The sequence below is a fragment of the Schistocerca piceifrons genome, chromosome X (assembly GCF_021461385.2).
Source record: "Schistocerca piceifrons isolate TAMUIC-IGC-003096 chromosome X, iqSchPice1.1, whole genome shotgun sequence".
NCBI classification, from domain to species: Eukaryota; Metazoa; Arthropoda; class Insecta; order Orthoptera; family Acrididae; genus Schistocerca; species Schistocerca piceifrons.
Genome location: NC_060149.1, coordinates 763,846,863 through 763,862,186, shown reverse-complemented (window position 1 = coordinate 763,862,186; position 15,324 = coordinate 763,846,863). Strand labels below are relative to the sequence as shown.

Genomic DNA, 15,324 nt, shown 5'->3' with positions numbered 1-15,324 from the left:
ATCACGAGAATAAATCCCAGTCTTGTACGCAAAGAGCACTTTTCACAATCCCTACGATTATAGACCCTAGTAACTGCGTCTGTAATACCCAAGAGATGTATGCCAGGAAAAAATGAGCACGCAAATGTGTCAGACGACTGCTGTTCACCAGCGTTTCCAGGAACCTTTACAGCCCAAATGAAAAATAATGCAGACACATCAAATTCCATAAGCAGTAACATCAGTCATTTTCCACCAAGCACCGTAGCAAAATTCGGAAGACATGACAACGTATATGCAGCGTTTGAAGCTTCATTATTTTGATTTTTCAGTTTTCATCGAAAGCTGGAATTCTAAATTTTGCATACAGCTGTTCTTTGTAGAAACAGTGTGTTTCGTAGTTGCTCATTTAATACCACTGAACAACTGTTGGAAGCACTTTCAAGAACACAGAAAAAGGTGGCAAATCATACAGATTCTTCTATGTACTCAGTCTCCCAAAGATGACACACAGATTAAACAAAGTGGATGTGTCGCAAACGTTCTTCTCGTTGACTTAATTAGAATTTCAGGAAACTTTTGCAGCGCTCCAGGGCGTATAACACACGGGTCTCCACGTTTACCTTGTGTCATACGGAAAGTGGATGCCGCTGGTATTTTCCGAACAACACTGCGTAGCAGTTTTGATTTTGCGCACATGCCACGTAAAGGGCTTATTGAGAGAAGGAATGTACATAAATTGCTGTTAATTGCGAGCCAAATATGAAGATCGACAGGTGTTTAAAAAATTAATTGAGATCAAGGGCCGTCACATGTGCAATTCGGACCGTGAGTTGTTGATTTGTCCTTTGAGTACGTATTACGATACATGACAGCGCCAAACATTAACCGTAAAATGACAACGATTATAGGGAGGAACTAACGAGTAGATTAATGGTTCGAAGGTGGTTACGAACGTTCCATTCTGGATGCGAGATTGTTCACGATGAAGAGTAAAGGAGATGAACATCGCAGTTGACGGAGGACACCACTTGCGCTACCCGAGCGATTGTTGAGTGCAATAAAGTGATGCCAGCTGGTTATCAATACAGCGTGTGAAATTTTGCAACCATTGTATACATCAGCTTGTCCCATACTATGATGAATAGAGGCAGTCACACAGTCCAGTCACATAATGACCACCGCCTATGTTCGGCGTCAACGTGCAATAACCGCCCACAGACGGCAGTCGCAGCACTAGCGGCGGAAGGTGTATAAAGCGTGTCGGCGGAAACAGAGCAATTTATCTGAAGTCCGAAAGGGCATGACCACAGGCTTCCGGACCTAAGATGGAAGCATTTCCGAAACACCTAAGTTTGTAGACTGTTCGAGTGCCACCGTGATAAAAGTATACCGTGCAGCGCAAAATGGCGCTACCCAAAAGTCGTGCCAAGGCAACTGGGGCACACGTCGACAGATCACTGAAGTGAACGACGACTGCAGAGATGGGTACGGGGGGGATAGGCGTGCAATTTTTGAGCAACGAACCGCCCATATGAACCAAGGGGCTACCAACAGTGTCTTCTCGGCGACCGTTCAGAGAACGTTGTTGCATATGTGCCTCCGCAGTAGGTGCCTGCTTCAATCACCCGTGCTGACTGTCGTTGATCGGCGACGAAGGCTGGAATTTGCACGACAATACCGCAACTGGAGGTCCACTGTGGGATGACAGGTGGCCTTTCCAAATTTATCAAGTTTGATGCTCCATTGGACAGATGGTTGTTGGCGTGTAAGGCGTGAAACGTCTGGAAGCACAATCTCTGCAACAACTGTCGGAAGGGTACAAGCCGGAGGAGCGAGCATTACGGTGTGGAGAATGTTTTCGTGGCATCCACTGAGTGATTTCGTCATTCTGAAAGGCACAGTGGATCAACACAAGTATGCACCTATCCTTGGGAAACATGTCCACCCCTACATGCAGTTGGTTTTTTTTCCTCAGCACGATGGCATCTACCAGCAGAACAATGCAACATATCACATAGCTCTCAGTGTACGTGCGTGGTTTGAAGAGCACCAGTTTGAGGGTACTGTACTCCCCTGACCGCCAAACTCACCGGATTTAAACCCAATCGAGAATCTGTGGAGCCACCTCGATTGGGCTATTCGCGCCACGGAACCTCAGCCGAGAAACTAAGTGCTGGAGTCGGAATGGCTTCACATTCCTGCCGGTACCTTCCAGAACTACACTGACACTCCTTCCTGCACGTTCGCACTGTAGTTCATGCTTTTGACATATCGTCTCATTAATGTGACTAGACCGTGTGTATAGAAAATAGTGGAAGTTACAGTAAATATCATCGTTAAAGTTATTTGTGTTTTGCACATCTTCGGAAACTACTTTGCGCATGTCCTTCAGAGATGCACATTATCTGTCCATTTCCTACCGTCATGTTACTGATACTATGGTATTTACAAGCATCTGGAAGTTTATGCCGAGAAATGGCTAATTTACTTTAATGTGCTGCACTATTGCGCTCACGTATCTCCCTCCATGTTTCGTATCTTCATTGGTTTTACAAGGTATTTTGTTGTTTTCTAAACTCAATGTTACTGTGTTTTTCTTTCTGTGTCTTACGCCTATGTTTCCGACTATTTTGAGTATTTAAAGCTCTTTCAGGAAAAGAAGTCATATTAACAATTTGCTGGTCTGAAATATATGTGACATAGAGGGCGATGGCCTGCCGGGAGCAGTTAATATTGTCAAGTTATTCGCCTTGAAGATTCGGTGTCAGGGAACTTGTAATGTTCATTATACTTATACAACAGAATAAACACGAGAATAGTCTCGATTTTAAGATTTTAACTGCCCATTGTACAGCATATTGACCCACCGCTGAGAAGAAAATAACTGTTAGTTCAGTGGTTTGTAAACGTAGTTGAGCGCGGGTAGTAGTACATGCTCCAGATGTCAACGCACAGAATACGGCATTCTGTATTATGAGGAGGTGGTTTGTGAATGCTGAGCAAGTGGTTAATGATATTTGAGATGTGTTCAGTAACCTACCGTAGCACGATTCTGGCTGGCTTTGTCATTCAGATGTCGTACTGATAAATGCTTCGTAGACAATGCCCTTATGGAGCTGGATTTTTCTCGCTGCCTGCATGTTAACAAATTATAAATTATGTATTTGTACCATGTGGACGACTGTGTGCGACTTTGCACTGTTTAGTGTTGTGTTTGCGTTGTTATTGATGAACATGGAATCCAAAGCAGAGATGGAGTGGAAGACGGTGCCAGTACGTAGTCTACTACCCTCAAACAGTAGGAACGGAGTCGCCAAGTTTAATGCCTCATTCGAATAACAGCGCACCGTTGACGATGTCGCATGTCCTCAGTGAGATACTGCAGAAAGGTTTAGAATTTTTGGTACCTCATCACCCGCTAAATAAATACTGCCGATGAAGATTTCTTTCACGGCCGTGATGGGCACCTGATACCCTTCGAATCGACCTCCTCCTCCTCGTCATTAGTGTACTCCAGTGGCTTCGATCACGGAGGTGACAGCGAAAAAGTAATATACTGCAATATACAAAAGATGGCGAGGTCCATCTTTGCAACCACGATACCATGGAGCGCGGCACAGATGGGCTCAACAACATTAACATGCCGAATGGACCGCTCAGGATTGGCATCACGTTCTCTTCACCGATGAATGTCGCATATACCTTCAACCAGACAATCGTCGGAGACTTTTCTGGAGGCAACCGGTCAGGCTGAACGCCTCAGACACACTGTCCAGCAGGTGCAGCAAGGTGGAGGTTCCCTGATGGTTTGGGGTGGCAATATGTGTGGCCGACGTACGCCACTGGTTTTCATGGAAGGCGCTGTAATGGCTGTATTATACGTGAATGCCATCCTCCGACCAATAGTCCAACCACATTGGCGAGGCATTCGTCTTCATGAACGACAATTCGCGCCTCCATCGTGCACATCTTGTGAATGACTTCCTTCAGGATAACGTAATCGCTCGACTAGAGTGGCCAGACATGAACCCTATCGAACATGCTTGGGATGGATTGAAAAGGGCTGTTTATGGACGACGTGACCCACCAACCACTCTGAGGAATCTACGCCGAATCGCCACTGAGGAGTGGGACAATCTGGACCAACAGTGCCTTGATGAACTTGTGGATAGTATGCCACGACGAATACAGGATAGTATGCCACGATGAATACAGGCATGGATCAGTGCAGGAGGGCTTGCTACTGGGTATTAGAGGTACCGGTGTGTACAGTAATCTGGATCACTACCTCTGAAGGTCTCGCTGTATGGTGGTGTAACATGCAATGTGTGGTTTTCATGAGCAATGAAAAGGGCGGAAATGATGTTTATGTTGATCTCTATTAGGTTAAGGAACTCTCGGAACCGAGATGATGGAAACCTTTTTTTTTTTTGGATGTATGTATTAACACGATTCCTCTCGTCCGTCTCTGGAGAGTATACTTCCAATCAACCCTTATTTGTTGCAGGGGGACTTCAAAAAGTAAGTTACACATTATCATGGCAGACCAAGTAACTTTTATTGAAAGCTGCACTGGACCTCATAGTGACACACATACATAAACACTATTTTTTACCGTAGCCACCAAGTCTCTGTAAACAGCAGTCGGAGCATTGTACCAATCGTTCAGTTCCCCGACAGTAGAAATCCGCTCCTTGGTTACGGATTCATTCGAGAACAGCTATGGGGACGTCCTAGTCGTTAGAACAGCTCTTTCCCCATGTATTCTTTCAACTTGCCATAAAGATTGAAATGACATGGTGCCAAATCTGGACTTCCCGATCAGCATCAACCACGTCTAGGCGATCTTTGTAAAATTGTTGGCACCTCTGCACTACGGCTGAACGTCACATTGCATTTGGTCGATATACCGTCAGAATTTCACGGCGACACTTTGTGTAATTTAGACATTTTGCCATCGAGAATAGTACCGCCCTGTGTTCAACTTTGGAGTACATTTACAGTTGTGTGGAATTTCACTCTGACCGTGTAATGCATCTGTTCATCCGTACCGCAGCAGAACTATGTGTGCAGGAAATTCGGAACATTTGCCCTCTTCTGACAATGCGCCGGTCTTTTTGCGCAATGTACTTACACGTGGAACGTACTTTCTGAAGTACTACGCAGAAGTGTTGCCTACTTACCAATTGGTTGTTTGAGGTGACAGTAAACACTATGGCTGACGACAGTTAACTGAGGGGTTTCTCGACTGAGGTTCCATATTTTATTTCTTTAATACTTCTTCGCCATCCTTGACAGATTGTTTTGTCGTCACGGCATCGCCCTCTGTACATCGGTGTTGTCGCCATTTCCAGAGTTGTACGCACACTGTCAAATTGTAAGCCTGTAATTATGAAAAGTCTGTTTCTTCAGCTTGCTGTACAACATCCAGTGTCACTTATTCTTTAGAATAACACTCCCCATTCCATAAAACATAATTTGCTGTACTTGGCAGGATTTTGTTGCGTTCATATTTCACATATTTTATCGTTGGGCCAAGTACAACAGCTTCAAAGGTGTTGTAGAGATACAGTGAGGATTCAGGTTACACACGCATGTACACGTGCAACTTGTACAAAGCCACCTGAAAATTAATCAAGTTGTGCCTTAAGCGCACTGTAGTTCATGCGTCTAATGCATGTCATTGCTGTGTGTGGACAGCACTCACTTCTTTGCAATTTTTAACGCTTATTTGGTAACCAAATGTCCCGTTGACATTCGTATCTTATTACATAAAGGGAATGAAAGCGAATGCGCACTGTCGGCTGTTTGTTCCAAGATTACGCTTGTTTGTCACAAGCTGAAGAAACTTCAAAATACTGATCGGTTTGATTACCTTGGAATGATGCAATCACAAAATTTATCACTAATATCCACCTACTAGTTCGATTGCGCATCTGACTATAACATTAATCAAACGCTTTAGCAGTCACACTCCTTTCCAACTTCAGTGAATATCATATTTTTTTCTTAGTGTGTTGCAAAAAATGTTGCTCAAAACTTTGTTTCCCCTATTTTATAGCTACTGGAAATACATTTGTTTTACTTACAGCAATGGCAGGCGTGACACTAGCATATTGGGACAGATAGACCTTCTCATTACATCTACACCGAAAGTGTACTGTTGTCCGAGAAGCCATATACAGGGTGAACATTAATAAAACCGACAAACTGCAGGGACCGATTCCTCTTATTGCTGTGTATATGTGTTTATTTGTAGTGTAAGTGCATCGTATGTCTACTGTTTGCGTATTGCCCACAGAGAAGACGGTGTGTTCTGGGGAGCCTTTATCGCCGCACGTGCACATATCTGTCCCCGACTAATGCGACTTAAGTGAGTGGTATAAGTTCCGTGTCCATTTAAGAAGTGTACCGTACCGAGGCTGGGGTCGAGAAGCGGGAAACAATATTAGGCCGGTATTACACTATCAAATTTCTTTGTCAAAGATTTGATCAAAGATGTGATCAAATATTCCGTCAAATATATTTGACATAGATCTTTGACGTAGCGCTAGAAGGGGTATTACACTGTCATCATATTTTTCGTCAAAGTTCAAGATGGCTGACAACAAGAACTTGTTATTAACCACAGCAGTTGCATGTACCACAACTGCACTGTGTGCGCATGCGGAAGAGAAGCAGGGGAAAAAAGGAAACGTACCAGAGTGAAGCCGTGGGTTTTACCACGACATGATAAAAGCATTCAACAAAACTTGTTGCGTGAGCTTATAGTGGAGGACGTCAAGACGTACAACAATTACTTAAGAATGGATGAGCATACATTTCTGTATGTGCTCAGTGAAGTGTATCCTCATATCACAAAGCACAATATTCACTTAAGAACTGCTACATCTGCAGAAGACAGGCTCACTGTAACACTCCGATTCCTTGCTACAGGAGAGGGTTATGTTATGTTAGTTAGGTCAGGTCAGGTCAGGTCAACAATCTTCTTAATCTATTTTTGTATTCAGGGTGCCTCACGTTGTAAAGCGCCTCAGCAGCTTCATAAATCTCTATTAATTTTGTAGTTGTCGGCGGACACCAATTGTATTTACCGCCAATGTTTATAAAAACACTACAGACGACAGAACGCTGCAGCGATGCTAGCGCTCCACGTGGTAACATGTCACATTGCAGTGAACAGAAGACAAGCGACTTCTTTGATCAAATCTACAGAGAGGCCCTAGATTTGATCAAATATTGGACGACATTTAACAAAGTTCCCTATTACACCATCAAATATCTTTGACAAAGATTTTTGACAAAGATCGACAGGAAGTGCAAAATGGCTAAGCAGGGGTGGCTAGAGAACAAATGTTAAGGATGTAGAGGCTTATCTCACTAGGGGTAAGATAGATACTGCCTACAGGAAAATTAAAGAGACCTTTGGAGAAAAGAGAACCACTTGCATGACTATCAAGAGCTCGGATTTAAACCCAGTTCTAAGCAAAGAAGGGAAAGCAGAAAGGTGGAAGGAGTATATAGAGGGTCCATACAGGGGCGATGTTCTTGAGGACAATATTATGGAAATGGAAGAGGATGTAGATCAAGATGAAATGCGAGAAATGATACTGGGTGAAGAGTTTGACAGAGCACTGAAAGACCTGAGTCGAAACAAGGCCCCGGGAGTAGACAACATTCCATTAGAACTACTGACGGCCTTGGGAGAGCCCGTCATTACAAAACTCTACCATTTGGTGAGCAAGAGGTATGAGACAGGCGAAATACCCTCAGACTTCAAGAAGAATATAATAATTCCAATCCCAAAGAAAGCAGGTGTTAACAGATGTGAAAATTACCGAACTATCAGTTTAATAAGTCACAGCTGCAAAATACTAACGCGAATTCTTTACAGACGAATGGAAAAACTGATAGAAGCCGACCTCGAGGAAGATCAGTTTGGATTCCGTAGAAATGTTGGAACACGTGAGGCAATACTAACCCTACGACTTGTCTTAGAAGAAAGATTAAGGAAAGGCAAACCTACGTTTCTAGCATTTGTAGACTTAGAGAAAGCTATTGACAATGTTGACTGGACTACTCTCTTTCAAATTCTAAAGGTGGCAGGGGTAAAATACAGGGAGCGAAAAGCTATTTACAATTTGTACAGAAAGCAGATGGCAGTTACAAGAGTCGAGGGGCATGAAAGGGAAGCAGTGGTTGGGAATGGAGTGAGACAGGGTTGTAGCCTCTCCCCGATGTTATTCAATTTGTATATTGAGCAAGCAGTAAAGGAAACAAAAGAAAAATTCGGAGTAGGCATTAAAATCCGTGGAGAAGGAATAAAAACTTTGAGGTTCGCCGATGACATTGTAATTCTGTCAGAGACAGCAAAGGACTTGGAAGAGCAGTTGAGCGGTATGGACAGTGTCTTGAATGGAGGATATAAGATGAACATCAACAAAAGCAAAACGAGGATAATGGACTGCAGTCAAATTAAATCAGATGATGCTGCGCGAATTAAATTAGGAAACGAGACGCTTAAAAGTAGTAAATGAGTTTTGCTATTTGGAGAGAAAAAAAAATGATGATGGTCGAAGTAGAGAGGATATAAAATGTAGACTGGCAATGGCAAGGAAAACGTTTCTGAAGAAGAAGAATTTGTTAACATCGAGTATAGATTTTAGGTGTCAGGAAGTCGTTTCTGAAAGTATTTGTATGGAGAGTAGCCATGTATGGAAGTGAAACGTGGACGATAAATAGTTTAGACAAGAAGAGAATAGAAGCTTTCGAAATGTGGTGCTACAGAAGAATGCTGAAGATTAGATGGGTAGATCACATTACTAATGAGGAGGTATTGAATAGAATTGGGGAGAAGAGGAGCTTGTGGCACAACTTGACTAGAAGAAGGGATCGGTTGGTAGGACATGTTCTGAGACATCGAGGGATCACCAATTTAGTATTGGAGGGCAGCGTGGAGGGTAAAAATCGTAGAGGGAGACCAAGAGATGAATACACTAAGCAGATTCAGAAGGCTGTAGGCTCCAGTAGGTACTGGGAGATGAAGAAGCTTGCACAGGACAGAGTAGCATGGAGAGCTGCATCAAACCAGTCTCAGAAGTGAAGACCACAACAACAACAATACCGGCCTACGGCGAAGAATAGGAAATATATATAATGAGGATGTTACCCTTCGCAGGTGATGATTCCGTAATGCAGGCCGGTGGCCTTGTCCTCGCAGATCATGCAGATCATGGGCTGCTCCTCGTCCTCCTGGTCGTCGTGGTGCTGCGCGGGCGGCAGCGGCGGGTGCGCCTGCGCCTGCTGGTGCTGGTGCTGGTGGTGGTGCATGCCCAGCACGAACTTCGACTCCTCGTCGGAGGCCCGGGGTGGCGCGGCGGGCCAGTTCGCGCCGGAGCCGGCGGCCGCCGTCAGGTTGAGCGCGTGCGCCTGCTGCAGCGCCGACGGCAGCTGCGTCAGGTCGCCCGCCCACAGCCGCTCCATGTTGAGCGGCGTCGCGAACGGCCGCACCTGCGGCGGGAAGTGCTGCGCCGGCTGCTGCGGCGGCGCCTGCGCCAGCGGCTGCTGCTCCTGGCCCAGGTTGAGCAGCATCTGCGCCGCCGACGACTCCTCGCTGTTGCCGCTCGACGTCGACGAGCTGGACGTGGACCAGCCCGACGTGGACGCGGCCGCCACGAGCTGCTGGTGCGGCGGCTGCTGCGGGTGCTGCTGCTGTTGCTGCTGCTGCGGCTGGTGCTGCAGAGGCTCGACGACCGTCGCGGCGGGCTGCGACCAGATCATCGTCCGCACGCCTCCGGCTTCGCCCATTATGACAGTCGGAGGCGGCCGTAGCACGCTGGGCGTCGCCGACGATCCGGCCATCACTCGCGATGGCGGCTTCATTTCAGTCGGGCCGATCGTCGGCTGCTGCGGCGTCAGCTGGTGGTACTGCGGAGACGGCTGCGGCTGCGGGTGCGGGTGGTGCGGCGGGAAGCGCACGAGCCCGCCGCCGATCAGCTCGGGCCGCACGCCGTTGATGCGGCACACGCCCACGCCGGCGGCCGCCATCCAGAAGGCGGGCGAGTGCTGGATGACGGCGGGCCGCGCCGGTTGCTCTTCGCCGCCTCCGCTGCCGCCGCTGCCCGAGCCGCCCCCGCTGCCGCCGCCTCCCACACCACCGCCCCCACCGCCGCCGCCGCCCCCAGCCGGTGTCGCCGTCCTGCCGCCGCCGTCGAACACGCTATTGTCGCCACCTTCGCCCTGGCTCGCTATTCGTGCTTCCTCGGGATCCTCTTCCTTCAACGGCTCCGCCACTGACCTCGACGCCTCTGGCAAAGCGGAGTCGGGAGAGGTCCTGAAAATACAAAAAAATCGTTCAAATGGCTCTGAGCACTATGGGACTTAACTTCTGAGGTCATCAGTCCCCTAGAACTTAGAACTACTCATACCTAACTAACCTAACGACGTCACACACATCCATGCCCGAGGCAGGATTCGAACCTGTGACCGTAACGGTCGTGCGGTTCCAGACTGAAGCACCTAGAACCGCTCGGCCACTCTGGCCGGCTGAAAATACACTCTTCGCTGTATTACAGCTTCTTCCAGACAACCAGAACTAGATATGGGCAATATATGAGGAGGAAATGAAACTCTGTCCGTCAATCTACATAAATAAAAATCTTAACGTTCGTGTGTTCAAAATTGTTTATCTCACAAGGGGAATTCCCAATCACACCCCCCTCCCCTGGTAAGATGGTCCAATGGATAGCCCTCAAAAGTTGAACATAGATCAAGCATGAAAACAGGCAGAAAGTGTGAAGCTTCCTGGCAGATTAAAACTGTGTGCCCGACCGAGACTCGAACTCGGGACCTTTGCCTTTCGCGGGCAAGTGCTCTACCAACTGAGCTACCCAATCACGACTCACGCCCCGTCCCCACAGCTTTACTTCTGTCAGTATCTCGTCTCCTACCTTCCAGGTTTTACAGAAGCTCTCCTGCGAACCTTACAGAACTAGCACTCCTGAAAGAAAGGATATTGTGGAGACATGGCTGAGCCGCAGCCTGGGGGATGTTTCCAGAATGAGATTTTCACTCTGCAGCGGAGTGTGCGCTGACATGAAACTTCCTGGCAGATTAAAACAGCGTGCCGGACCGAGACTCGAACTCGTGAGTCGTGCTTGGGTAGCTCAGTTGGTAGAGCACTTGCCCGCGAAAGACAAAGGTCCCGAGTTCGAGTCTCGGTCCGGCACACAGTTTTAATCTGCCAGGAAGTTTCATATCAGCGCATACTCCGCTGCAGAGTGAAAATCTCATTCAGGAAGAAGGTGTACTGAACTGTGAAACAAGAAGCAAAATCTAAACAGTGAGTGCTCCAAGCTCAATATGTGCAACATCGAGCGCATTCGAATAGCCGTGGCGTTGTGGTTTATATGGTCACGGTATTGAACTAGGAAGGGGAAGATCCGTGTTCAAATTTCCCTTGTACCACACTTTTTTCCCACAAAATTAGGAACTGTCCGTCCGGTCATCGACGTGTCTGTTAGCTGTATTCAGGTTTGTGTCTGTCTCGTGGTGTAACGTCCGTTTGCAACAGCGAGGTGTAAGTAAGCGAGTTCCAGACGTACGTACCTCCTATTTGTTCTACACAAATACCACAAAAAAATGTTCAAATGTGTGTGAAATCTTATGGGACTTAACTACTAAGGTCATCAGTCCCTAAGCTTACACACTACTTAACCGGAATTATCCTAAGGACAAACACGCACACCCATGCCCGAGGGAGAAATCGAACCTCCGCCGCGACCAGCCGCAAGTACCACATGTCATGACTTTTGCTTTCCCTTCGGAACTTTTGACTTTTTAATTCCTTTTTGTAACAGAGTTTACACCCGTTTATTTGTTGTTTTCCTCTCTGTAAGAGGTCTACGCGGCATCTCTCCTGCTCTCACTATTCATCACATTTATTTGCGATGGTAATATATTCTTATCACATGACTTATATTCTATAGCCAATATATAGCATGACAATTGCCAGGACTACAGAAAGAGAAAAGACGCGTCAATGACCGAACACAAAGTTCAAAATTTTGTGAATAACAGGGAGCGGGGGGGGGGGGGGGGGGGGGGCACGAGGAAGATTTGAACACGGCTCCCCCGCTTTGCAGTCCAAGACCGTGACCACACAACCACGACGCCGTGATTCTTGCAGTTCTCTCGACGTTGCATATCATGAGGTTCGACCGTTCACTGTTCCTATTTAGCTTCTTTTTTCACAGTTCAGTACACCTTCTTCTTGTTTTCACGCTTGATCTGTGTCCAGTTTTTGAAGGGCTGTCGACTGGGCCACTTTACCACTAAATATGAGGGGAGTGCAATGGGGAGTGGCCCTTGTCAGAAAGTTCTTGAACGATTGCTTTGAAATTTTGACAAACGTTCCATTCTACTACAGACGTGCTTTTAGGTACCTATTTCCTTAACACATGTTATATGTAGGATGTTCGGAAATTCCAGTTACAAACTTCTAAAACTTGTAGAGAGGAGAGAGTAGCGACGTTTTCAATTAAGATGTTTAACTCATCCAGTTCTACTTGAAGAATTGAATTAGGCGTGACGCAGTACAATTACTAGTTAACAATTTGAAAGGAAACATAACGAAACAACGTTGGTGGTCGCCACATCGAGCCCCTGTTGTAATGTATCAGTGCTGTTATGTACGTACAATATGTTGGGTTCTTTTTGTTTTTGAATAATGTAAAACCCGTAATGTTTAAGTTTTAATACAAACAAATATGCTTCAGCGATAAATGGATGTTTCGTTATGTTTTCTCGCGAATTGTTACGTAATAATTGTACTGCATCACTCCTAATTCAATACCTCAAGCAGAAGTGAATGAGGTAAACATCTGAATTGAAGCGTGTTCGTTTCCGAACGTGGGCTGGTATTCAAAATATTATGTACTCACTCCCCTCTACAAGTCCAAGAAGTTTGTAATGCGAATATATATATAAGAAAATAGGTAAATAAAAACACGCGAGTATACCAAATTTCAGTGCAATCGATCGGTCAAAAACTATCCGATTAGGAACATCTACAGTTTCTTTATAAGTACGAATGTACATGTTCGTTTCTTCAAAATCTCAAACCTCCGAAAGTTCTTCATAGATTGCTTTGAAATTTAATACTCACGTGTTTTCATATACCTATTGGAACGCCATTTGGTGTATATGTCATACATATATAATAAAACGAGAAACATTATAAAAATGTAAATGTTGGTTTCTTCAAAATCATTAATTTCCGAAAGTTCTTGACCGATTTCTCTGAAATTTCGAAAATATACAATAGTGAAATGTTATTAGCGAACAGGAAAGTTGTATTTATGGCTTATTGGTCTATGATAAGAATAAACACTAAACAACGCTCAATGTCAGAGAGAGGGGGTAGAGGAGATGGACAGAGGGTTGGGAGGAAATGGATATAGAAAACGAGAAGGAGGAGATGGAGAGAGAGGGGCGGGGAGATGATGGACAGAGAAAAGAGAGAGAAGGTGATGGACTGAGAGGGGGGGTGAGAGAGAGGGGGCAGGACGAGATGGAGAGAGAGGGAGGAGGAGAAGATGGACAGAGAGGGGGAAGGAGGAGGAGACAGACAAAGAAAGGGGGAGGGAGAGATGGGCAGAGACAGGGGAAGCTGTAGAACTAACAAGGGAACATTTCCAGGTCTAGATTAAAGTTAACAGGTATTTAGTGGGATCCAAATGATGCAATATGTATTACTTCGTTTTTTCCCATTTCAATGTTAAGGGTTAAAACATCCCCTCCCCCTCGGTAATTCGGCATGTCGGCATGTTAGGTTTAAATGGAATATCTTAGAAATGATAGCTGGCGTTAGATGCATGGGGCATTGCATATCAGAGATCGTTAGGGAATTCAATATTCCAAAATCCACAGTGTCAAGAGTGTGCCAAGAAAACCAGATTCCGGGCATTACCGCTTACCACGGGCAACGCAATAGCCGATGGCCTTCACTTAACGACCGACAGCAGCGGCGTTTGCGTAGACTTGCCAGTTCTACCAGGCAACCATCATTGCGAAAATAACCGCAGAAATCAACATCGAACGTACGACGAACGTATCCGTTAGTGCGGCGAAATTTGTCTTTAATGGGATATGGCAGCAGAAGACCGACGCGAGTGCCTTTGCTAACAGCACGACACCGTTTGCAGCGCCACTCCTGGACTCGTGATCATATCAGTTGGACCCTAGACGACTGTAAAACCGTAGCCGGTCAGATGAATCCCTGTATCAGTTTGTAAGAGCTGATGGTAGGGTTCGAGTGTGGCGCAGACCCCACGAAGCCATGAGCCCAAGTTGTCAACAAGGCACAGCGCAAGCTAAGGGTGGCTCCACAGTGCTTTGGGCTGTGTTTAGCTGGAATGGACTGAGTCCTCTTGTCCAACTGAACCGATAATTGACTGAAAATGGTTATTTTCAGCTGCTTGGAGACCATTTACAGCCATTCGTGGAATTTACGTTCCCAAATAACGATGGAATTTTAACGGATCACAATTCGCTCTGTCACCAGGCCAGAATTGTTCGTGGCTGGTCTGAAGAACATTTTGGACAATTTGAGCGAATGAATTGGCCAGCCAGATCGCCCGATATGAATCTCATCGAACATTTATAGGGCATAATCGTGACGTCAGCTTGTGCCCAACATCCTACACCGGTAACACTTCCGCAGTTATGGACAGCTATACAGGCAGCATGGCTCAGTATTTCTGTAGGGGGCTTCGAACGACTTGTTGAGTCCATCCACGTCGAGTTGCTGCTCTACACCAAGCGAAAGGGTGTGCGATACGGTATCAAGAGGTATCCCGTGACCTTTGTCCCGTCAGTGTAAGTACACTACTGGCCATTAAAATTGCTACACCACGAAGAAGACGTGCTACAGACGCGAAATTTAACCGACGGGAAGAAGATGCTGTAATGTGGAAATGATTAGCTTTTCAGAGCATTCACATAAGGTTGGCGCCGGTAGCGACACCTACAACGTGCTGACATGAGGAAAGTTTCCAACCGATTTCTCATAAGCAAACAGCAGTTGATCGGTGTTGCCTGGTGAAACGTTGTTGTGATGCCTCGTGTAAGGAGGAGAAATGCGTACCATCACGTTTCCGACTTTGATAAAGGTCGGATTGTAGCCCATCGCGATTGCGATTTATCGTATCGTGATATTGCTGCTCGCGTTGGTCGAGATCCAATGACTGTTAGCACAATATGGAATCGGTGGTTTCAGGAGGGTAATACGGAACGCCCTGCTGGATCCCAACGGCCTCGTATCACTAGCAGTCGAGATGACAG

At 46.1% G+C, this 15,324-nt stretch overlaps 1 protein-coding gene across 1 annotated transcript in view; it reads right to left on the bottom strand.

The window, feature by feature from the left end:
• LOC124722698 (hormone receptor 4-like) overlaps nucleotides 1-15,324 on the bottom strand; it is a 138,114-nt gene that overhangs the window by 53,963 nt on the left and 68,827 nt on the right. The window contains exons 3-6 of the mRNA XM_047247836.1: nucleotides 10,177-10,315; nucleotides 9,911-10,047; nucleotides 9,745-9,817; nucleotides 9,152-9,675 (exon numbers count right to left, since the gene is read on the bottom strand). Of these exons, the coding sequence (XP_047103792.1) occupies nucleotides 9,152-9,675; nucleotides 9,745-9,817; nucleotides 9,911-10,047; nucleotides 10,177-10,315 (873 nt within the window). The remainder of the gene's footprint in view (nucleotides 1-9,151; nucleotides 9,676-9,744; nucleotides 9,818-9,910; nucleotides 10,048-10,176; nucleotides 10,316-15,324) is intronic.